This window comes from Rhinopithecus roxellana, chromosome 11, assembly GCF_007565055.1.
Source record: "Rhinopithecus roxellana isolate Shanxi Qingling chromosome 11, ASM756505v1, whole genome shotgun sequence".
Classification (NCBI taxonomy): Eukaryota; Metazoa; Chordata; class Mammalia; order Primates; family Cercopithecidae; genus Rhinopithecus; species Rhinopithecus roxellana.
In genome coordinates, this window is record NC_044559.1 from 60554307 (window position 1) to 60580449 (window position 26143).

General features: G+C 38.7%; 2 protein-coding genes across 3 annotated transcripts in view; one reads left to right on the top strand and one right to left on the bottom strand.

Moving 5' to 3' along the window:
* The window catches only part of PRKG1 (protein kinase cGMP-dependent 1), a 1347543-nt gene that overhangs the window by 600118 nt on the left and 721282 nt on the right, over window positions 1-26143 (bottom strand). The gene's annotated exons all lie outside the window — the stretch shown is intronic.
* On the top strand, window positions 14598-18590 carry CSTF2T (cleavage stimulation factor subunit 2 tau variant). Its single transcript, XM_010381600.2, has one exon. It carries the CDS (start codon window positions 14930-14932, stop codon window positions 16796-16798), a length of 1869 nt encoding a protein of 622 aa, XP_010379902.1. The 5' UTR covers window positions 14598-14929; the 3' UTR covers window positions 16799-18590.

Here is a 26143-nt window from a genome sequence, read left to right on the forward strand (position 1 = left end):
TCTGCATTTTGTGAATACTAACAATGAATGATACCTTCCAACCTTTCAAAACTCTGCTCAAAGTGATGATAAGGAGAAGGATAAATCAGTCTTTCAGTGACCACAGGAAAGTGTCATGATATATCTGACATTCTCTGGAATGGCTGGTACATACTGTAGCACACAAAAATTTTGATCTACCACATCCCTATATCTTCCTCTTTATGTCATTTCTTTGCCTTCTACATCTCTTCCTTCTATCTTTTAAGACATAAAGGATGCTTTTCTCTCCTAAAATTCTACCCCTTTAAACTACCCATCTTTCTTTCATCCTACTCTTTTCATTGTCATAAATGTGCCTTAAGTCTCCCAGCTGACTGAAAGTTGCTGCAGGACGGTAGCTCATGCCTCTCCCATGGTGTTTACATGGAGTTTGTAGACACTATTTCCCTCTCTACAAAGAGAGTTATGGTTATCCAATATGGTAAGCCTTATATAAATATAAAAAATAAAAACAATAGGCCGGGTGCGGTGGCTCACGCTTGTAATCCTAGCACTTTGGGAGGCCGAGGCAGGAGATTGAGACCAGCCTGGCTAACACAGTGTGTTATGTTTGGGAGGCCAGGTGTGGTGGTGGGAGCCCGTAGTCCCAGCTACTTGGGAGGCTGAGGCAGGAGAATGGCATGAACCTGGGAGGCAGAGCTTGCAGGGAGCCAAGATCATGCTACTGTACTCCAGCCTGGGTGACAGAGCAAGACTCCATCTCAAAAAAATAATAAAAATAAATAAAAATAAATAAACAAAAACAACAGTGAATACTGACCTGAATTAAAATAGCTCTTTTAGATTCTAAATAACATCTGGGATTCTAAATAATGTTTGGATGCCTTTTTCTTAAGAGATGTTAGAAACCATATAATTATATTGCTGCCCTGTCTGACCCAATACTAATATACTAAACACAATCACTTGCGTTACATAAACCTAAAGAAGCCTGAGGTGTGCATCAAGTTTTACAGTCTGCAAAAGACTTTCATAGTTCTAAAGCTAGGAAATGTTCAATCTATCTTAATACTCTACTTATAAATAATGCCTTTTGAACATCTAAACATGAAATGTACTATTTTAAGTGTCTTCCTTTACCAAAGAATCATATATATCTTATTCCATATATATTTCTTTTGAGTGACAGTTTAAATGTAAAACAGCTTAAATTAATAGCCACCTCTTCTGCTTTACTTTTCCCTTATGTGAAATAATTTAAAGGTGCTATGCACTCTGTTTTAATAAGGAAACAACCATCAAAAATTAGAAAATAATTCAACAGAATAAATTTTCTTGGCAAAATAATATATTACCTAAATGGTTTTTATTAAATCACCTGTGCAACTGGCATCTGGTTGAAATGCTATACAATAAATGACAAAATTTTGCAACAAAATTTCAATATTCTGTCATGTGGTTATAGATTTCAGAATTTTTTCCTGTCAGTTTTATGCTGCATTTCTTTACAAAACTGACAGGCAGCTGACAAGGCAAGAAAAGTTAGAAAATGTGGCTGCTGGTAAAATTTAATAGAATTTTTCCTTTGGGGGAATAAAACATGTATTCTAAGTGCAGTAAAATATAAATTAGAACTTTTAGGAGTTAATGATTTTCCTTAATGAAACTGCTGACAGTTATATTCCAGCTCTGACTTTTACTTGCTGCATAACCCTGGGAAAATTAGTTACCCTATGTGTGCCTCAGTTTTCTCATCCATCAAAAAACAAAACAAAACAAAACAAAACAAAACACCCTCATAGAGTTATTGTGCAGGTAGAATGAGCAGTTATGTGTAGAACACTTAGTACAGGATGGCATTGTAATTCTAATAATAATTGTTTGGATTCACATGGCTCTCTTATGTGAGGCTGAGGATTAAATAATATTTTAGAGTCTACATTTATAAAAAAGACACTTAGAGTTGTATAATTATACTGCTGTATATTAAATCTTCAATTTTCCAAATAGTGTTGCAAATAAGCATTAAAACTTGACAATAATTTTAATAGATAAATGTTAATAGAGTTCAGGACACACTTCCCCAAAATATGGCACCTTGGCATTTGAGAAAACAGAAGAAACAGGAAGATCACTCTCACCTTCTCTGGACCTTTCTTTCTGGAACCAGGTCATAAAATCTAGTAAGGACTTTCTGATCTTCCCCTGGAGCAAGTCATAAGACCATGTAAGAGGTGCCCTCCCTATACTCAGAGGAAAGGAGACACGGAGGTGCCAAGAAGAAACTGAACAAACAGGCTTTGCTAAGATTCCCCCAGTTTACTATAATTAGATCACAAACTTTTGTCCTCCTTTCATATTTCTCCATGACTATCCAATTTTCATCAAACTTAGCATAAAATTACTCATGTTTGCCAGTTTTGTCAGGTCTTCATTTCCTTATGAAGGCTCCTGTATCATATATAACTTATATTCATTAAATTTATATGTTTTCCTCTGCTCCATCTGTTTATTATAGGAACCTCAGCCATGAACCCAGGATGGCTGAGGAAAATATATTTTTCCTCCCCAAAATGTATATGGAAAGACTATTCAAAGAGAAAAGAAGAAAAGAATATAAGAATTACCCCCATGGTTTATTGCAGTCTTTGCCATTCTGGATCTATCTATTAAAATGTTTTCTTCTAAGTTCACCCACAGCTCAAACACTCTCCACCAATTTAACTTTTCCAACAATCCATCTTATCTGGTTTCTCACCCAACCACCCACAATCACTGACAGTTTCTTCCTACACACAGGAAAAGTGCTGGTGTCTTCCAAAGGAAGTAGACAAAAAATGCTACAGTTTTGAGATAAACAATCAGAATTGCCTTGGAGCCAAAAGGAGGGAAACTAAAGGCAAGACAACTTCAGTTTCGTATGGTGCAATTCTTTTTAGGAGAATAACTCTCCTCTACCTAGACAACAGGAAGCATACACACTTACATTTTAAGTTAAAGAAGGAGGTCAGAAAGTAATGGACATAGTGGGCAGCAACTGCAGAAACAGGAGAACGAGAAAAAATTAGGAGACTGTATATGAAAAAGAGAGGTCAGGCCAGGCGCGGTGGCTCACGCCTGTAATCCCAGCACTTCGGGATGCCGAGGCGGGTGGATCACGAGGTCAGGAGATCAAGACCATCCTGGCTAACATGGTGAAACCCTGTCTTTATTAAAAATACAAAAAATTAGCCAGGCATGGTGGCGGGCGCCTATAGTTCCAGCTACTTGGGAGACAGAGGCAGGAGAATGACATGAACCTGTGAGGTAGAGCTTGCAGTGAGCCAAGATCGCACCACTGCACTCCAGCCTGGGTGACAGAGTGAGGCTCCATCTCAAAAAAAAAAAAAAAAAAAAAAAAAAAAAAAAAAAAGAAAAGAAAAGAAAAGAAAAGAAAAAGAAAAAGAAAAAGTAAAAGAAAGGTCAGCTTAGGAAGCAAAGTTCTCAAACAACATAATTAACACAGCTAGTCACTGACCAGCCCTAAAGGGGAATTGTAATTCTTTCACATGTTTAAAAAAGAAAATCCCACTGACTGGGTGTGATGGCTCATGCCAGTAATCCCAGCACGTTGGGAGGCCAAGATGGGAGGCTTGCTTGAAGCCAGGAGTTCGAGACCAGCCTGCTAACATGAGGAGACCTCCCCCCCAATCTCTATTAACAACAAAGAAAATTAAATAAAAATAATTCCCTCCCCCATAAAACAGGACGATGTATCATGGCATCAACAGGCACATTGACTCTGCTGTCCCCGGTTAGCAAGCTATCATGCTTCACTTGTGAGAAGAAACTGATGGCATCATTTGCTTTAAGTACAAATGATATTTAAATTTAATTATAGTCATTTAAGTAATAAATTTGGTTCTATGTTTACTTATGTGGTACTTAAAAATTGTTCTCAAGAAATCACGCTTTAAGGGTAGCGTTTAAGAACTCTGGCCATGAAATGACCATTAGCTGCTCAAAGAATCAGTGGCCTGGCAACAATGTACTATCCACAGAGCAGGCTTGCGTGAAGCTTCTGCTTCTAGATGAAGGGGTGTATGCGGAACTTTAGTGTTATGCTGACTTTGAGTGGAATGCTGCTATGAGTCATCATCCCTATCTTCAGTATATATAGGTAGATAGAGTTTGGGGAGTGACAGTCCTTTTCTCAGTAATAAAGAAAAATAATCTTTCATCTTGAACCCCAGAAAGAGGGTCAATGGATGAACAGCAGTTACATTTTCATTTTCTATATACCTCTCAGGAAATCAAACAAATCAAAAAATGCATTTGAAAACTCTCTACTCAAATTCTCTATTCTCTATCATGTCTGACAGAAGGGAAACTCCTTGCAGGCACGGCTGTTCTTCTGCCAGAGACTCAAATCTGAGCACCATACATCCTCAGTGTAAGTTCAAGAGAAGGCTAATGATAAAGTTTCCTGTGGAAGTACTACTGAAAAGGGAAGTCACATTTTCGTTCACATTTAAACTCCCATATTGTCCAACTGTGTGCCTGCCTTCCACAAAGTATACACTCAGAAAGTATTTATAAAATACACTCTGGATAACTTTTAGTTGAATAAATGAGTATCCTAACTTTAGTATCCTAAAGCATTGTCAAACCCTTGCTGCTCTGAAATGTGTCAGGTAAGTTTCCTTCCTGACGGGGATGCAAACACTTTCCTTCCCTCCCTCATCTCTGCCTCCCCATCTGCAGACACCTGCTGCCAGAAGGATTTCTCAGAACCTCTCCTCCCTGTGGAAGTCCTGCTGATAAAAATGAAGACCTGCAACAATTACCCAGTCCTGGGACCTTGGCAGCAAACTCCAGACCACTACATGGAAAGAAAAATATTGGCACTTTCTTTATTCTCCCTGCAGGCATCAGCTTCTCTTTCCTAGACCCCTCAAGGGCTATGGACCAACACACACAATTCCATTTTCAAGGCTAATAAAAGGCTGAGCCCCAGAGGAGTAGGTCATTTGCACTTTCCTGTTTTCCTGCAGGCACTTGTTTTGTTCCCCAGAGCCAGGATGGAATTGACAAACACCCGGAGGGCAGAGAGAAAAGTTTCTCATTGTACTGCTCTGCAAGAATGTATATGCAGCTATTTCAACATAAATGTCAGATGATAGTGATAAAGATGATAGTAACTGAAAGAATTGTCGCTATTATATTATCATTAAACTGTCAAGAAAAATTGTCAATATTTTTATATGCAGGATGGAAGAGTTTGATATTTTAAAATGTACACTGTATTCACCTTCACGAACATCATGCATTATATATGGTGTGAACTTTCTAAAGACTGTGAATTGGTGGCTAAACATTCCTCTACTGTTTTATATTAGACCATTTTTCTAACTGGAAGTCCACATTTAAACAATTCTAAGAAAATGATCTATTTTTGGAAATGTTTTATGTTTTTCAGAGATTGAGAGAATGATTTAGAGGAAGGTTGTAGACAAACTTTCTCTGGCAGAATGTGCATTGGAAATGGTTGCCTAGCTCAAAACAGCCCTTTTAACTGCTCCCTTCCTTCATAAGAGTAGATCACTGAAGTATTTTTGGAATTCATGGTCAACCAGGATAGATACTCAGCAGTAACCAGTATGGCTACACCAGTGGTACAGGATGATAGATGCTCCCTGGAGCCCCTTAAATCAGTCTCCTGACCTCTCCATGACCTGAAAGGTAAAGGAGGTTAACAACTGGCACCACAAAGGTCTGTGGGGTTCCTCCTGCTCCAGCTGACTACTGGGCCCCAGCAGACGTAGACTGGTAAATGCTCTCACTATCATTCTGGCTCCAACCTCTTAACAATGCTGAATTGAATCACAGATACACATCAGAATAAAGCCAGACCTTCAGATTCCCAGTTCCAGAAAACTGGAATGACAATGGACTAGAGAGAGAAATAGGAGATCTGATCTTTCAACAGAGGAAAACCACCACAAATGTACAAACAGATGCAGTGAAGAGGGAGCGAGGAAGGGAGTGGGGAGACAGAGATTTTGAGAGAGAGAGAAAGAGTTGGGAATAGAGTATTCTGAATGCCAACAATTATCCATTTTTTCTTTTCCTAGAGGTTACTGCCTTACGGCTTGTTATGGAGTCAACTATGTCCCTCAAAATTCTTATGTTGAAGGCCTGCCTGCATTGTGACTGTATTTAGAGACAGAGCCTTTAAAGAGATAATCATAATTAAATGAGGTCATACGTGTGGACCCCTAATCTAACACAATGAGAGTCCCTATAGGAAAAGGAAGAGACACCAGAGTGCCTGCACACAGCAGGCGAAGTGAGGACACTGAGGAGGCAGCCATTTGCAAGGTAAGGAGAGAGGATCAGGAGAAAGTAAACCTATTGGCACCTTGAATTTGAACTTCCAGCATGTAGGACTGTAAGAAAATAAATTTCTGTGGTATTCTAATACAGCAGCCTAGCAGACTAATTTCTGTGGGTTCTGAAAGATAACAAAATGTCATGAAAAAAACCACCACCTCCTTTGCTTACCTTGGTTGGAATTGGTATTTGTACCATAAAGCGCAAGCTACTACATTCCTATAAACATTAGATTTTAGGTTTTCTATCTAATTTCTAGCCCAATAATCTAGAGTTAGAAGATAAATTTAAACTGGCATTCCTGAAGTAATGTTTTTCAAGGATCGTTCAACCGTGATAATGAATCTAAAATATATTCTGTTAAACTGACTTTTGTTATTTTTCAACAGTCTAAGCCTGGAATCAAATGTTTCAGAAAGGCCTCTTTCCTGTAACTTGGTATAAATATAGGCACATTCTCAGACCAGCCTAGCCTCAGAAGAGATATACTAGCCAAATTTCTGAAGTGAGTGGCAGTTTACACATTTCTCTGAAGTAAGGTGTTGTATTGTTCTGGTCACAGGACAAAAAAAAAAAAAAAAAAAAAAAAAAAAAGATTCATGCGTTGTTCCACTTAAACAGGGTATCTTTATTCAGACCTAGTTACAGGGCTTGTACTTTTCCACAGTTTATGAGGATACTTCTGCGTTCCTTCGGGTGACAGCCTGAAGCACGAATAAGGGAGCTCTGCTTCTTGTCCAGTTAGTTATGCCTTTCTATGTTTAAATAAATGGCCTATGTCTGCCAGTGCACACTTAGAAGTAGTAGTCCTAATATCACCCTGAGCAGGACTATGTGCTCAAATAGGTACCTGCGTGGCAGAACAATGTGGTGTTAAATAAGCCTATATCCTCCATAGTCAAAGTTCAGGCAGGCCCTTTAAATAAAAATGGACCAGTGGAATTCTAGCTGACTAAATATTTGAAGAGTGCATTTCATGGTTTAGTACAAGAACCTAATGTGCACCAAGATGATCAGTAAAATTCTCATTGAAATATTCTATGAGATCAAGCCTAAAAAGTATCCACTTCAACTACAAATCTACCGCAAGCTAAAATGGCAGTGTTAAGGTTGTACAACTTGAAAATAATATAATCTGACAAGACCATTAGTACAAGTACAAGCCCTTCAATAATAAAAATAAAGATACAGGCCCCCAAATAAATAGCATTAGACTAAAACTTGTGTCTCTTTCCACATAAGATGCTACTTCATCTACTATTACTACATAACAAATGTAGATTAATAATTACCATACAATGTAAGGAATAATAAAAATATAAGTACATCCTGTATTCCACCACACAACAATCCAATACGGGTGACATTATTCTCATTTAAAAGATGTGGAAATGAAACCACAGAGAGGTGAAGTAATTTGTACAAGGCCACACAATTATTTGTTGAACTAGGTAGCCAGTCTAAGTCACTCTGACATTAAAATCTCTGTGTTCTTAATTCTTTCACTCTACTGCCTTTTCTAAGGGCTGAGAGCATACTTTGGATGAGAAAAATCTGAATATCTAAATCCTTTTACAAGCTAGATCAGTAAGTGGACATTTGACCCTGGTCTAATTTCTTTACTTTCCTGGGCATCATACTCTTTATCTATTTAAAAAAAAAAAAAAAAAAAAAAATGGGGCTGGACTTCGCAATCCCTTCCAGGGAGAACATTTGGTTCTGTTCAACCTCAAGTCCAGAAATGGCAGACTCCCAGCAGTCCCAAATTCATGTAATCTGCACTTGCCAATAACAGTGATTCATCCTGTGTATAAGTAAATGAAATTCGGGGCCAGGCATTGTGGCTCACTCCCAGCACTTTGGGAGGCTGAGGCAGGTGGAGCATTTGAGGTTAGGAGTTTGAGTAAATGAAATTTGCTTTTTATTCCTCTGTATATTGTTTCATATTAAATATGTTTAACATTTTGGGGAAAAAAAGTTATATACCAAATTAATTAGTCTCTTTCATTTTATGGAAAAATGCATCTTTAACTGGATGCCTTATAAAAGTCCTTATGTGAAGTTTAACTATAGTCCTGCAAATTGAAAAAGGAAAACATTTTCTCAATTGCTTCAGTCTTTATACCTCACAGTCCATCCGTTACCACAGCACTGATTGTGATGTCACAACTGCAGTTAGTTACATTCAGAGACAATCAGGAAAAAGGCCAAGGGAGATGGTGCCCAGGCAACAATAACTTGTGATTACTCTACTACTTGTGAAATAGAAAGTTTAAATTCAGGAGACCTGCTTTCAGATTGTCGTTATGCCACTTACTAGCTATGTACCCTTAGGCAACTCACTTAATAGAACAATGATTTATGAACTTGATTTCTTAAGTCAAATGGTGTGTGTTCAAATCCTCATTCTGCTAGTTAGCATAGGCACACTAGTGCCTATGCTAACTTCTCTGTGCCTCTGTTCTTTACCTATAAATTGAGAAACTGTGACTGCCTATCTTCAAAAGGTTGCAGAAAGAATGAAATATTATATTATATAAAGCATTTATCAAAGAGCCTTCTCCCTACTAAGTGCTCAGAGTTTGCCTTTATAAAGTATCTGTATTTTGAGTGAGTCCATTGTTAGGTAAAGTTCTACATAATAACTCTGAGTTTCTTCATTGTTAAAAATCAGGAAACAATTGTATGTACTTCATAAGACTGTTATCAGGACTAAACATGGGAACCCAGAGAAAAGTATTTTGTAAGCAAAAGGCTCTAAATTATCATTTGGTTAACATCTATATTTTGTTATTGTAAGATGATCTTGTATTAATTTAAAAAATATTTACTAAGTGCTTAGAATATAAAAGGTACTGGACTAGGCATCGTGCAGAGTATCAATCAGATATAGATTTTATGGTAATACAAGAATATTGATACCTCTAATATAGAAGATAATGAATACCAAACCAATACTCTAAATGGAAAGTCTTTGAGGTAAGCATTGAAGAACAGAAAGATTTAAACACAGGGGAGGGAAGAGAAGAAGAGGAAAAAAGGAGGCATTCCTGACAAACAGTATCACAAAAAGCTAGGAGGTGAAAAAATACAGATTATGTATGGTAAAAAGTGAGTGGTACAATTTAGCCAGAGGAGAATATGTGAAGGGATGGAGGGCAAGTAATGAGAATGAAGCTACATAATGAGTATGTTATATGTAGGAAGAACAACTGCCGCAATTTAGATTAAAAGTTATAAGGAATTAAAAAGAACAGCCTAGGTAGAAAATACATAGAAAAGGATTAGATAAGTTTGGTATTCTTAAGCCTCTGCCATTATTATTCTATGTTCGTGTTTCAGGAGGTGGTGGAGGAAGCATACTGACTCTCACATCAAGTTCACATTCCTGAATCTGAACTTCAAAACCTTTTGTAATCTGTCCCAGAAGCCCATCTTTTGTCACACTAGTCACCAGCTCTGTTGGTTTCCTCTGAGGCCATAAAAAACACCAGGTCCCAATTTCATGCGTTGGCTATTACGAGCTCCTGGTTTATTTTCTTCATCTTCTACCTATCTATGCCAGATTATAACCCATCCCTAAATCTCATTTCCATCAGAAAGCTTTCCTTGATGATCTAGACCATATCACTCTCCTCCATCTCTACGTACTTTATTGCATATCTATTTTATCAAATGGCAACCAGGAAGAACTATCACTGACCTAGGAATAAAATGACAAGGGTCCTGGCAGCATGTCTTCTCTTTGATTTGAGGCACATTATTCAATGCCACAGGTTCTGTCCTTGGTAAAATGAAATATTTGTGAATTAACAAACTTTAAAGTCATTTCCTGTCATGCATTCAACAAATATATAATGAACATCCACCTGTGCTGAGCTCTATCCCAGGTGTTGAGGATACAGAGGTGAAAACAAAATATTTATCTATCTGTTTATCTATCTATCAGCTATCTATACTATAATTGCATTCTGGTTTTGTTTTTTCTTTTTCTTTTGGACATGGAAGTTTTACTCTGTTGCCCAGGCTGGAATGCAGTGGTGTGATCTCAGTTCACTGAAACATCCACATCCCACATTCAAGAGATCCTCCCACCTCGGCCTCCAAAATAGCTGGGATTAGAAGCACGCACCACCACACCTGGTTAATTTTTGCATTTTTAGTAGACACGAGGTTTCACCATGTTGGCCAGGCTGGTCTTGAACTCCTGACCAAATGACCCACCCGCCTCCGCCTTCCAAAGTGGCAGGATTACAGGCGTGAGTCACTGTGCCTGGCAACTATGATTGCATTCTTATAATGTGGTGGTTCTCAAAATTGAGCTTGAATTAGAGTTACCTGGAAAACTTGTTCAAAGATTTCTCTGTTTCTGATGCAATAGATTTGGAGTAGGGCCCCAAACTTTTATTTTCTAAGATATTTCCAGGTGATGCTGATGCCACTGAACCAAGGACCACACTTAGAGACCTTCTGTTCTGGTAGACTGTCTATTGTTTTCACTGCTATATTGTCAGTGTTTGGAATAAATATTGATGGAATGAAATAATAAATTGAGGCACTTAGTTAACTGATAAAGGGGCATATACAATTATTTTATAGTTTAGAAGGAAAATTGCAATTTTACTGAAAGGTAAAGGAGTTACTATAACCAGAAAGGTACAAGTTATAAGGAATAGTTTATATCCAAAGAAAAACAAAATTACTTCTAACCTAGAGGAAAGGGTAGAAAGGTCATAGAAAGCTTTGTGGAGCAGTTTATTTGAGCTATTCCTTGAAGGACCCATACACTTATTTCAAAAATGCCTGCCATTACTCAAAATATTTTTAGTTCTTGTCTTTGCAATTTATCTACTTAATCTATAGTGAATCTTTTGTTTTTTCCCTATACTCTATGGTGAATCTTTTTCTTAAATTCCCTCAAAGTTTATAGAATTTTTATATTCTGATGTAAGGTTTGATATTTGGAATTAGCTAAGCATGACATTTTTGCCAAATCTGGTCAGGAAGTTGGGTGATTTTGTTGCATAATCCTGTTCTTTGTTAAAAATAAAGTACACTGTTCAGTTAGTGTACTGATTTTCTAGTATGACTTACAAATGAGGCCCAAAGCAATTTCAGGGTAGAAGTTCAAAAATCAGTCTGAGGCCAGGTGCAGTGTCTTATACCTATAATGCCCACTGGGAGGCTGAGGCAAGCATATCGCTTGAGTTCAGGAGTTCGAGACCAGCCTGGCCAACATGGTGAAACCCCGTCTCTACAATATACACAAAAAACTAGCCATGAGCGGTGGCATACGCCTGTAGTCTTTACTCGGGAGGCTAAAGCAGGAGAATCGCTTGAGCCCAGGAGGCAGAGGCTGCAGTAAGCCAAGATCACACCATTGCACTCCAGCCTGGCTGACAGGAGTGAAATCCTGTGTCAAAAAAAAAAAAAAAAAAAAAAAAAAATCATTTTGAGCAATGGATTAAGTTTGTAGTTTCTGAAAGTGATTAGGGGACAGCTTCCATTTGGCCATACATTCTCTTGTGTGTTTGAAATCAGTCTTAACATATTTAGTATCAATCTATTGAATGAATCAACATCTGAACATACACTATACCATGTACACTTTTCTTCAGAGTGTATGCCATGCTATAAATATCTAAAATTTAAACTTTATGGGAATAAAAAAGCAGTATAAAAATGGATGTTCTTCCAAGTTAGATCTATAAAAAAATATGTAATGGTACCAGGAAATATACATAGGTTTCTCTGAGCTCTTGATTTGGGGCCATTCAGTTAACAATAAGTATTAGTTTATGTGTTCTAGGCATAGAATTACATGGTGGGTCACACTGGTCCTGTATGAAGGGGGGCATGACAAATCATTCTACTAGTTTGCAATAGTGGGACTAAAGAGAACATGGAAAGCCTGTGACTAAAGCACACTCTGTAGTCATAACTTCCCCCTTCTTGTTTGACCCCATAGTCCTTCAACTACTCTCTGTTCACCCAGTCTTCATGTCCAGGGTATCTTCAGTAGCAGATCAGCATGTACTAGAATAGTATATTAATAGTAAATTAATAATGTTTTTAAAACCTTTACCTCAAACCTTTTAATAGAGTGTACTAAATTTAGTTCGGTCTGATATAAATGAGAAAATCTACTAACAATCCCTAGGACCAATGATTCTTAAAGATCTCCAAACCAGCAGCATCAGCTTCACCTGAGAGCTTATTAGAAATGCAAATTCTCCAGACCTGCTAAAGCAGAATCTGACTTAACAAGCCGTGGCTCAAGGTGGTTCTGATGCATGTGAGGACCACTGGTTTAGATAGTATCAGCAGCAAAGAAACTCTGTCAAGGTGTGCGATCTTCTATGAATTTTGCAAAATATTATAATACCCCGTTACCATCTTCATGATTACTACATTTAATACACACACAATTACACACATATTCAACTTGTAAGTTACCCTTGATGGAAGATGTATAAAAAAGGTATGGCTTCTCTTTGTAAAGTGATGGTGTAGAAGGAAGAAAAACAAATTTGTCCTCAGTTTTTTGAAATGATATTATCCTTAACCCCTCCCCTTTTGACCCCAATAAATGAATCACACTGGGGAAACATTGGTAGCAGGTGGCTATTCTGTTTCTTTGATACAGCAGGAAAATCTTGTTAGGTGATATAAATGCACCTTATCATTTGCAAATATAAACTGTCGTGCGTCTTGGGTGAACAGCTAAGTGCAGAACCGTTTCAAAAACTTGAAGGTAAATGGATGTCTTATTTGCAACTAAACCATCACACTCATGTCAAATTTATTCATTGGACAAGGATTCTGAGGATACATAATACAATTTTTTTTGCTGAAATTTAGAAGTTTCATAATCCACTTAAGAAGCATATTTCAGAATAAAATAATTCTCTGTTTTGGAGTTAAAGCACAGACTTGGAGCAGTCCAGTCCACAGATGTATAATGCAATCTATATATATAATTTTAAATTTTCTAATAGCCACATTTTAAAAAGTGAAATGAATTAACTTCAAAATAATTTTTAATCCAGTATATAAAAATATTACATTTCAACTTATAAACAATATAAAATTGATGAGCTATTTTTTACATTTTTTGGTATTTGATCATTAAAATCTTTCACGTGTCTTACATGTATGGCATACCTCAACTGGAATGTTAAATTTTGACTGGAAGTACTTTCTTTTTTTTTGTCTTAGTGTTCTGTGAAATGATTTTTATTTAAAATACAATTTATTATTGCAAAAGTAGATTTTATACCCAAGTTGTCATAAATACTAAAAAAGTTTTCCAATAGCCTACTGAATATTAGTTTTTATATTTAAATTAATAAAAAATGAAATTTAAAATTCAATTCCTCAATCACACCAGCTGCATTTCAAATATTCAATATGCGTAAGGCAGTGTAGATCTGGAGCTATGCGAGACCAACCTGGGTTAGAATCCTGACTTTGCCTCTTTCCGGCTGCTTGTACTTGGGAATTTACCTAGCCGTCCCCAAGTTTCAATTCTATCTTCGAACTGGAGTCGGGGAAACCCCACAGTGAATATGTTTTAACTCCTGCCTGCAAAGCTAACAGCAGAAGACAACCACTATTTGTTTTTCCCTTCATGGAAGTGGTGGATTCACTGCATGATATAATAAAAATCAGAACCAATTAATGTAGGGATAGTTAAGTAAATTTCATTATTCCATACTCTGAAGCCATAAAATGCTAATAACTAATTAATCACTAATTTATTTAATCACCAATTAATATTGAAATCGGTTATTATTAAGGAAGAAAACCGTAATATTAGGAATAGCGCGACTGCTGCCCGTGTGCTCAGGAAAACCTAGAAGGGTCTGCCACCCATCCATTAACAGCGGTTATAGGAAGCAACAGAGTGGGGGAAGGGTCCAGTCGGCACACGCTTCAGTTTATATTTCTTGTCAGTTAATTTCCAAAAGCGTTGTTCTAAAAAGGAGATATAATACTGTTTTACTTTAAGGGGCAAATCTCAAATGTGCTTTGAAACGACTACGCTTTTGCCTCAGTCTGGAATGTGATTTGAAATCTAGCTTAACTATACTATAATAAAAGGCCACATGAAAATACTTTGTCAGAAAAAAACATGCCGCCTTAAATCCGCTTTCGGTTGGCGGTTTCCCGCCGGTGGAACGGAAGCAAAACCGCCTTTGACGTCTAGAGAGGAGTCCCCTCCCAGTTACTACGGTGAAGTCTATGCTGCCATCTTTACTGTGGTCATCTCGTACCAAGGGTGCCGTACGGGGCTGTTGGGGCTGCACAGAAAGTCGGCGGAAGGTGAAATGGGAAAGGAATCATGCGATTCTGTAATAAGAAGCTGACAGAACCACGAAGGATCAGGGACTTAAAGCATTAGATACCTTGTTAGTGGGATGCAGGGTCCACAGGCAAGCAGAACGATTCAAGCGAAGTAGTACGGTTTCTGCCCGGATCTTGAGAGCCGCTTCCGTTGCTCAGCGGAAGTGTCGGTCGCAAGAGGACAGACGCCTGGAAGAATCCGCTATCGGCAGTGTGCACAACCGGAATCATGTCGAGTTTGGCGGTGAGAGACCCGGCAATGGATCGATCACTGCGTTCCGTGTTCGTGGGGAACATTCCGTATGAGGCAACTGAGGAGCAGTTAAAGGACATTTTCTCGGAGGTTGGTTCTGTTGTCAGTTTCCGGCTGGTATACGATAGAGAGACGGGAAAACCCAAGGGCTATGGCTTCTGCGAATACCAAGACCAGGAAACCGCGCTTAGTGCCATGCGGAACCTCAATGGGCGGGAGTTCAGTGGCAGAGCGCTTCGGGTGGACAATGCTGCCAGTGAAAAGAATAAGGAGGAGTTAAAGAGCCTCGGGCCTGCAGCGCCCATTATTGACTCACCCTATGGGGATCCCATCGATCCAGAAGATGCCCCTGAATCGATTACCAGAGCAGTAGCCAGTCTCCCCCCGGAGCAGATGTTTGAGCTGATGAAGCAGATGAAGCTCTGTGTCCAAAACAGCCACCAGGAAGCTCGAAACATGTTACTTCAAAATCCACAACTGGCTTATGCGCTGTTGCAGGCACAAGTAGTGATGAGAATCATGGATCCAGAGATTGCTCTGAAAATTCTTCATCGGAAGATACATGTCACACCACTGATCCCAGGCAAATCTCAGTCTGTGTCTGTCTCTGGCCCTGGCCCTGGCCCAGGTCCTGGCCCTGGCCCTGGCCCTGGGCTCTGCCCAGGACCTAATGTTCTGCTGAACCAGCAGAATCCACCAGCCCCTCAGCCTCAGCATTTGGCTAGAAGACCTGTGAAGGACATTCCTCCTCTGATGCAGACTCCTATCCAGGGTGGAATTCCAGCTCCAGGGCCAATACCAGCTGCAGTTCCCGGACCTGGTCCTGGTTCCTTAACTCCTGGAGGAGCAATGCAGCCCCAACTTGGAATGCCAGGGGTTGGCCCAGTGCCTTTAGAGCGGGGACAAGTGCAGATGTCAGATCCTAGAGCTCCTATACCTCGTGGACCCATGACTCCTGGTGGTCTGCCTCCTCGAGGACTGTTAGGAGATGCTCCAAATGACCCACGTGGAGGGACTTTGCTTTCAGTCACTGGAGAAGTGGAGCCCAGAGGTTATCTGGGTCCACCCCATCAGGGTCCCCCCATGCATCATGCCTCTGGTCATGACACTCGTGGCCCTTCCTCACATGAGATGAGGGGAGGGCCATTAGGAGATCCCAGACTGCTAATTGGAGAGCCCAGAGGCCCCATGATAGATCAAAGGGGTCTACCTATGGATGGTAGAGGTAGTAGAGATTCTCGAGCGATGGAGACTCGCGCCATGGAAACTGAGGTCTTAGAGACACGTGTAATGGAGAGGAGAGGAATGGAGACCTGTGCCATGGAAACCAGAGGGATGGAAGCAAGAGGCATGGATGCAAGAGGATTGGAGATGAGGGGCCCTGTCCCCAGTACAAGAGGCCCTATGACTGGTGGAATTCAGGGTCCTGGTCCCATTAATATAGGGGCAGGTGGCCCTTCTCAGGGACCCAGACAGGTCCCAGGCATTTCAGGGGTGGGGAATCCTGGAGCTGGTATGCAGGGTACAGGCATACAAGGAGCAGGCATGCAGGGAGCAGGCATGCAGGGAGCAGGCATCCAAGGAGGAGGGATGCAGGGGGCAGGCATACAAGGGGTGGGTATACAAGGAGGAGGCATACAGGGGGCCAGCAAGCAAGGTGGAAGCCAGCCTAGCAGTTTTAGTCCTGGGCAGAGCCAGGTCACTCCACAGGATCAGGAAAAGGCTGCTTTGATCATGCAGGTTCTTCAACTGACTGCAGATCAGATTGCCATGCTGCCCCCTGAGCAAAGGCAGAGTATCCTGATTTTAAAGGAACAAATCCAGAAATCCACTGGAGCTTCTTGAAAGGTTTTAGAAAATATTTGGCTGTAGTCTTAAAGTTTATTCTGTAGCATGGAGAATGGGTGCAAAAAGCTGACTTCTGCATCCCCACACTTGGATTAGGGTGTCCCTCCTCCTAGAACCTAATCTTTTTTTGTTGTTGTTCTTTTTATTTCTTTCTGTTTTCCTTTTTTATTTTTAATTGAGGGTGGGGGGAGGAGGGAGTGTGTCTGTTCACTTTAAGTGACTGTAAAATAACTCTGAACATGATGATATTATGCCAAATAAGATTACAAAGAATAAGCAGCAATATTGAAGTGTCTACAGTATGTTAACTACATTTTTTAAATGTTGAGTAAAACTTTGTGAAAACTGCTCATAAAGACTAAAAGTTGACCTGTTAAAACATTAATGTACTAAGATGGTTTTAAGATTTTTGGTTGTATAACAAAATAAAGTTTACCCAAAAGTATAAGATACATTTTTTGGTAAACCATTTAAAATACAAAATCCTATTGGAGGCGATAGGATAAGCATTGTCTTAGTGTTTTAGAATTATTTTTGAAATATTAGAGTTAACAGGATAAGGTTAAACTTGTATTAGAATTGTTTTTTTCTAAAGTTGTGTTACCTGAAAAATCAAGGAGTGCACCTGGTTTACTGTTGCTTCATTTATCCCAGCCTTCAGAGACCAGCAAGGTTCTGCCAGGCCCCAAGCATCAGAGCATGATGATTTTGCTGTGACAGTTCTAAAATCAACCAGGTTACTTAAGTCCACTCTGATGAAACCCTATCTCTCAATACCTTCCAATTTCTCAGTAGTCTTTAAGCCCTAAATCTGAGTCAGTAATTCTCTCACATCCTTCCCAAAAATCAGTGTCTAGGGACCAGTTGATCTGGATGAGTTATACATGATATTTGACTTTTCATAAGTAGTAGGTTTCACTAAGTAAACTCTCAGTTTCTTGGTATCTGGCTTTCATATACAGATGGTGTCCATTTGCTCCACCAGACAGCAGTTAAAAACTTTTAGACTAAACAGCATTTAACATGCCTTTTAGTTTTCTTATTTCATAATCTACTTTTCTATCATTAATCATGTTACCAGAATAATCAAGGCCCAAGTAGGTAGAAGTTTTTATATAGCCTGAATACTCAGTTGACTTATTGCTCATTTTACTTTTTGTAAGGAATACAGCCATTTAGTCCTAATATACATACCAGTGAGACAATTAAAAATTGGTTGGAAGATGGGGCTTATCACATTGCGCTACTACGACTTTATTTTTCCTTGAAAATAAAGCCTTGAGGATGTGAACACAAACATTGGTATTATAAAACAAGTAGTAATTAATAAAAGCATAAGTTATCAAATATCAGGTGATCTTCTGTAGAGAAGAAAAACCAATATCTAGTTACAGATTACAAAATGTTTAATACAAAGAGCTGAAAATGTAGAAATTCAGTTATCTTCCCTTTGCAAAACGTTTACATTTTAAATTAGTATTCTTTATTCACAAGGTTTTCACCCCTATGCTGTTGTTTTCTACTACCTGTTTTACTCTGTTGTTCATACTGCTACTTTCCCATGTTTCCTATATGCCTCCCCTCTATTGGAGAGGATAACTCACCTTTACATGTGCGATAGTTATGGTTAATACTAAATCACAGAGTTGGCTTGATCACTTTGAGATTCTAGTTGCTTTATCTCAAAGCTTTCACTGAAGGGCTCTAACTGAAAATTATTAAATGTTACAGTCTTTAGTCAAATCTCTGCATTGTTTAATGCAGAAAATAAAAATACAATTAAGGCTGACGTTAGTATCTGATATGTTTATTTTTAATGAATACATTATGCAAAAATCTTCCATTGTGGATATACATGGGGCCTGATTACGTTTTGGTTTTAATGCAAAAGGCAGAACTAATGAAATCGCAGTAATGAATGGAACTCTTTTAGAACCATTATCTATATAGTTTGACAGCTGAAACAACTATAAAGACGTGCCATTTTGTGGTTGGTATGAGCAACATCTTGGTGATAGTCAGATATTAAGCTTATGTTCCCCAGAGAGAAATCCTCTGTATTCCAATAGCACCTTGTAGCTATCTTCATTACTGACAACCTTAGTCATATTGCAGTGCACTGTTTACCTTTTATCTGCTACTACACACTTCCACTCCCACAAACTGAACACAGGGACAGTCTATCTCATTACCGTATTCACAGATGGGAAAAGGACAAAATATTCGATTAGAGTTATTAGGGGGAAAAATCCCATTAAGAGCACATATACTGCCCTCATAAGAGTTTAGATTCAACACAGAACAAATGAGCTATAACAACTATTTCCATTTTAAAAAAACAATTAGAAATAGGTTATTAAAAACAATCACCTCTACTCTGTGAAAGCTAAGGAAATAGATTGTCCTCACTTCTGATTCATTGAATGTTCCAATATTGATGTAGAAAGCATAGAGCCTTATTTCATTTGATAGTAAAGAATAATACAAGCAATATTGCTACAAACAGAATCTTTTGTGTGTTTTTCTACAAAATCATCGGTTATAACCCCTCACATCCTGAATTTTCCCTAAGATTTGTAGACTAAAATAAAATCACCAATTCATTCATCATAATAGTTGAAGATGATGGGGTGAAACAGTGATTTGCTAATGCTTCTTTAAGGCTTATCCTCTTGGGAAGTACATGTTTCTTGGGATTATGAAATGATCAACTTTAATCAGTGCCTGCCCATTAGCCCTTGCCCTCATATTACTGATGATTAATACCAAAAATATGTTTTAACATCTGTTGACTTCCTAGGATTTTGCAGTATTTGATAAGATATAAGCTAATGTGAATCCCAGACAAAGGTAGGCTAATCTAAGTAAGATTATGTTTGGCTTTTCAACTACACTTTTCAGAATTCTAATGGTAGAAAGACATTTTAAAAAGAAGACCGTTAACATAATCACAGCTTGCAAAGCTTCTTGTTTTTCCATGCTGTGATGGGACATTGGTTAAGCACACAGAACATAATTTCCTATGGTGTGTCAGACCTTTCCCTTAGGTCTGATGAGGTCTAAGGATAATTATGTGCAACAACCTACTGTGGCAGAGAAACTGAATTAGCAGTTACATCTGACAGTCTTCTCACAAAAGAATGTCAGTCTCTCACTACTTTATATCAGCTAATCTCTAGACGGACTTTCCTGGTTGAAGCTTGCTTTTTTCATCAGTCTCTTATCAAGAATGCTCTGGTTGAGAACTAATTCATATTAAGGACATTAATAATATATTGTAAGTATCCCTAAATATAAATTTTAATATTAAATGTTAATAGGGATATTACATGATATTGGCATACTACATAATGTGCTCATAAATATTTATTTCAAATGTTAACTGACCCAGATCTTTAAATATTTTCATTTGTTTTTATGTACCCTGAAACAAAAGTTTACTTCTTTGGTTGAAAATTCACCTTCACAAATATTCATATTACCAATTACCTTTCTCATAAAATATTAACTATCATGTTTGATCTTGATATTATTCTATAACAATATATAACATGTCATTTGAGGGCAGAATTGTGTCAAAAGTGACACTTGGGAGTCGGGCGTGGTGGCACACACCTGTAATCCCAGCACTTTGGGAGACTGAGGGGGGGGCCGATCACTTGAGGTCAGGAGTTCGAGACCAGCCCGACCAATGTGGTGATACCCCATCTCTACTAAAAATACTAAACTTAGCCAGGCATGTTGGCAAGCCCCTGTAATCCCAGCTACTTGGGAGTCTGAGGCACGAGAAATATTTGAACTTGGGAGGTGGAGATTAGAGTGAGTCGAGATTGTGCCACTATACTCCAGACTGGGCAAACAGAGTGAGACTCTATCTCAAAAAGTAAAATAAAATAAAAAGTAAGTGACACTTGGGGTAACATCATTAAAAATCACAAACCCGGTGCTTATTAAATACTGCACAAAAAGCACCCAAATATTTACCAAATAACAGCTTTTTTTTTCTTTTTTTGAGACAATGTCTAACTTTGTCACCCAGGCTGGAGTGCAGTGGCACAATCTCAGGTCACTGCAACCTCTGCCTCCTGGGTTTAAGTGATTCCCCTGCCTCAGTCCCTCAAGTAGCTGTGATTACAGGTGTGTGCTACCGTGCCTGGCTGATTTTTGTAGTTTTAGTAGAGATGGGGTTTCACCATGTTGGCTAGGCTGGTTTTGAACTCCTGACCTCAAATGATCCACCCAACTCGGCCTCCCAAAGTTCTGGGATTACAAGTGTGAGCCACCACGCCCGGCATTTAATAACAACTGTTTATAACCAAGAGTTGGTTTAGATCCCCAAAATAGGTAACTATCCTTTAATCACAGGGTTTTAAAAGTAAAAAAATGAAAAATAGATAGCTAATTACAAAAAATACACAACATTCTCAATCATAAATAATTTTGTATGATTAAGCACATATAATATCTGCAGACACTTGAAATGAATCTCATATGTGTTACAAAGGTTGGTCATTTAAAAAATTATATCTGCTGGGCAGATGTAGTAGCTAATGCCTGCAATCTCAGCACTTTGGGAGGTTGAGGCAGAAAGATCACTTGAGCTCAGGACTTCAAGACCAGTCTGGGCAACACAGGGAGATCCTGTCTCTACAAAAAATGTAAAAATTAGCTGAGTATGGTGATGTACACATTCTTTAAGTGAATCTTACAGACTCACCTTAATTTAAAATGAGTGCCAACACTGAAAAATGGTATAGTTGGGCCGGGCATGGTGGCTCATGCCTGTAATCCCAGCACTTTGGGAGGCCGAGACGGGTGGATCACGAGGTCAGGAGATTGAGACCACCCTGGCTAACATGGTGAAACTCCGTCTCTACTAAAAATACAAAAAATTAGCCGGGAGTTGTGGCAGGCGCTAGTAATCCCAGCTACTTAGGAGGCTGAGGCAGGAAAATGGCGTGAACCCGGGAGGCGGAGTTTGCAGTGAACCGAGATCACACCACTGCACTCCAGTCTGGGTGACAGAGCAAGACTCCATCTCAAAAAAAAAAAAAAAAAAGAAAGAAAGAAAGAAAGAAAGAAAATAAAAGGAAAGAAAGAAAGAAAAAGAAAAATGGCATAGTTGAGTTCATAATGTGATTTTTTTTTTTTTCTTTTTTTTTTTTTTGCTACGGAGTCTCGCTCTGTCGCCCAGGCTGGAGTGCAGTGGCCGGATCTCAGCTCACTGCAAGCTCCGCCTCCCGGGTTTACGCCATTCTCCTGCCTCAGCCTCCGGAGTAGCTGGGACTACAGGCGCCCGCCACCTCGCCCGGCTAGTTTTTTATATTTTTTAGTAGAGACGGGGTTTCACCGGGTTAGCCAGGATGGTCTCGATCTCCTGACCTTGTGATCCGCCCGTCTCGGCCTCCCACAGTGCTGGGATTACAGGCTTGAGACACCGCGCCCGGCCATAATGTGATTTTTTTAACAAAGGCCAACATAGGGCTTGCTTGGTGCCTTAATATTTATAAAATCATACTCCATATCTGAAACATCACTCTTGTTCTCATGTTAATCAATATAGTGACATAAATCATGACTAAAAAGATTTCCAGACACAAACCTTGTATAGGAGAGTAAATACAATCATCTATTAATACAACATATTTCCTATCTTTGGCTAAGCCTATACCCAAAATGATTTCATCTTTTTATGCTTATCAATCATCAGAGAAAAAGATCTTCATCTATTTTAAGCATCAGATAAATTACACTATTGAAATTGTATAATTATTGTCAATGTTATCAAAGTTTTGTTCCCTAAAAGTTTTAAATATCTTTGGACAAGAAACCTCAAATTGGTGATCTGTGGACCAATTGAGCTTACAGATATTTTTTATTTTACCAGTCAATTTTCTTGAAAATTTTGAACTTAAATGCCTGTAGAAGCAGCTTATATTCTCCAATTTGGCCACAAGCCCAACCTCTTCCTATCCTTCGAGCTTACAACTTAACACAATTATTAGATTTGATCAATATTAGTGTCTAATTTGACAAATATGACATAGAAAAACTTGCTTAAGGCCAGACGTGGTATTTCATGCCTGCAATCCCAGCAGTTTGGGAGGCCAAAGCTGGAGGATCACTTGTGTATAGGAGTTTGAGACCAGACTGAGCAGCATGGTGAAATCCCATCTCTACAAAGCACACAAAAATGAGTTGATTACTTGGCCGTGGTGGCATGGCTCTAGTCCCAGCTACTTAGGACGTTGAAGTGGGAGGATCACTTCAGCCCAGGAGGTGGAGGCTGCAGTGAGCCGGGATCTCGCTACTGCACTCCAGCCTCCTGAGTGACAGAGCAAGACCTTATCTCAAAAAAAAAAAGAAAGAAAGAAAAGAAAAAGAAAAAGAAAAACCTGTTTAGCAACCAGTTCAGCACACATATTTCTGCAAAACCAACCAGCAACAAAAGGAAAACCCAGGGCAAACGAAAACAAAAATCTTGACGCATTTTTTATTTGTAGATTTTGGTGAGGTATACTGAGCAAAGAAATGTCCTAGGAAAATAAGCCAATCGGTATATTTATCCCACAAATGTTTGCATTTTCAATAAATATTAATCCAAAATAGCAGTATCTTTTTTCAATGAAAACACATATTTGTAAAATATGATATATATTATTCATGTATATAGATATTAAATGCTAACAGCTCTAGAATGAAGATATTGATAGTATACATACTGGAACACTGGAACATAAATTCTCTTTTTTTTTTTTTCTTTTGAGACAGAATCTCCCTCTGTGGCCAGACTGGGGTGCAGTGGTGCAATCTCAGCTCACTGCAACCTCCATCTCCCAGGTTCAAGCGATTCTCCTGCCTCAGTCTCCTGAGTAGCTGGGACTACAGGTGCTCACCACCATGCCCCACTAATTTTTGTATTTTTAGTAAAGATAAGGTTTCACCATATTGGTCAGGATGGTCTTGATCTCTTGACCTCATTATCCACCTGCCTCGGCCTCCCAAAGTGCTGGAATTACAGGCGTGAGCCACAACGCCCGGCCCAGAATTCTTTGATTTCTTTATCTGTTATTGATGTACCTGTCAACCTCTGATTATGTGATTCTCTACTATCTCACTTTGTTGCCTGGAATGAATATGAAGCAACCTGTACCAATTCAGGAATCTACTTATGTAGATTTTAGAAAGTGACCCACTATATGTAACTTTCATGTAACAGTCACAGTAATTTAAACAAAACAAAACAAAAGTCCTTAACCAGATCATGTTATTTCCCTGTTAAAACCTCTCATGGCTTACATTGCTCTTAGAATAAAATTCAGAATCCTTATGTGTCCCATGTAGCCCTGATATAGTTTAGATGTATGTCCCCACCCAAATCTCATATTGAAATGTAATCCCCAGTGTTGGAGGAGGAGCCTTGTGGGAGGTGATTGAATCATGGGGGTGGATTTCTCATGAATAGAATCTCATGATGGTGCTAAACCATGAATCTCATGATAGTGCTAAATTTCTCATTTCATCATGAATCTCATGATGGTGCTAAACCATCCCCCATGGTACTGTCCTCATAATAGTGAATGAGTTTTCATGTAATCTGTTCATTTAAAAGTGTGCAGCACCTCCCCCTCCACTCTCTGGCTCCTTCTCTGGCCCTGTGCCTGCTGCCCCTTTCCCTTTGTCACGATTCTAAGTTTCCTGAGGTCTCCCCAGAAGCCAAGTCAATGCCAGCATCATACTTCCTGTACAGCCTGCAGAACCATGAACCAATTAAACCTCTTTTCTTTATAAATTACACAGTCTCAGGTATTTCTTTATAGCAATGCAAGAATGAACTAATACAAGCCTTAAGCATACCAATGTCTCACACTACCATTGGCCCCTTACTCACTTCTACACATATTTTGGGCCTAGCTTTATTTAATTGAATTTGCCAGACTCATTCTCATCTGTGTACTTGGGAGTTTCTCTTGTTCATCACCCACTCTTTCCCCAGGCCTTTGAATGGCTAGTTGATTCTCTTTACTCAGGTCTTGGCTTATATACTATATCACTTACTCAGACAGGCTTTTCCTGGACACCTGGGAAACCACAGACAAAGCAAATGTAAATTTAATGGTCTCCCAATTCTCTCTCATAATCTTGTTGTCTTTCTTGTTTGTTTGTTAAGAGTAGTTATCTAACCTGAGCACCACTTACACATTGTATGGGATTAATCCATATTCTCCAACCCTTTGCAAAGCATAATGGTTGTTCTATGCACCCACCAAACTTGATGACTGTCATGAATGAGTTTCTCTTCATTATGCCCATGTTATATTTATCATGTAAATCATGTTTATTCCCAAACAAATCTATGCTAGTGGTATCTATTACTGTAATATATGAATATGCCTATAGGCATAAACATAGGTATAGATAATATGTGTATATATGAAATACGATTGTAAAAATAAAAAGTTATTTCTATGAAAACTATCTTGAATGCTTTGAAAGATAGATAGATAGATAGATAGATAGATAGATAGATAGATAGATAGATAGACAGATAAGTAGAAAGATAGATAGATTTATCGTGTCAACTGTGTTTGATGGTGTATTAGTCTGTTTTCATGCTGCTGACAAATACATACCCAAGACTGGGTAATTTACAAAGGAAAGAGGTTTAATGGAGAACTCACAGTTCCACATGGCTGAGCAAGCCTTACTAGCATGGTGGAAGGCAAGGAGAAGCAAGTCACGTCTTATATGGATGGCAGTAGGCAGAGAGAGCTTGTGCAGGGAGATCACTGTTTTTAAAGCCATCAGATCTCATGAAACCCACTCATTATCATGAAAACAGCATGGGAAAGACCTATCCCCATGATTCAGTCATCTCCCACTGGGTACCTCCCACAACACAGGGGAATTATGGGAGCTACAGGATGAGATTTGAGTGGGGACACAGAGCCAAACCATATCATATGGTAAACCAGTTTATACCAATTGTACTTTTTTTGTTTTATATAGATTGATTGATTGTTATTAGCATGAGCGTAAAAAAGTTATTTCTACGAAAACTATGTTGACTGTTTCTACAAGATTTTATAAAAGTTAGGAGCTAAAAATACATCATTGTTAAATACTGTGGGGGCAAGGTAATTTTTAAAAATACCTTAAAAATCTTTAAAATCTAGAATTCACTCTGATACTTTGTAAGTGTCCAAATCCTTGTTTCACTTTAAAAAAATGGATTGTTACTGGCAATTTTAGACAAAGCATGTCAATGCTTTAATTTCCTCACAGAAATTTTTCAGGCAGTGGAAGAAAAATCCTTGAGGTAATGTTATCTGAGGTTTGGTG

What these genes read in the sequence shown, in the direction of transcription:
- CSTF2T (XM_010381600.2), top strand. Translation starts at nt 14,930, where the DNA reads ATGTCGAGTTTGGCGGTGAGAGACCCGGCAATGGATCGATCACTGCGT.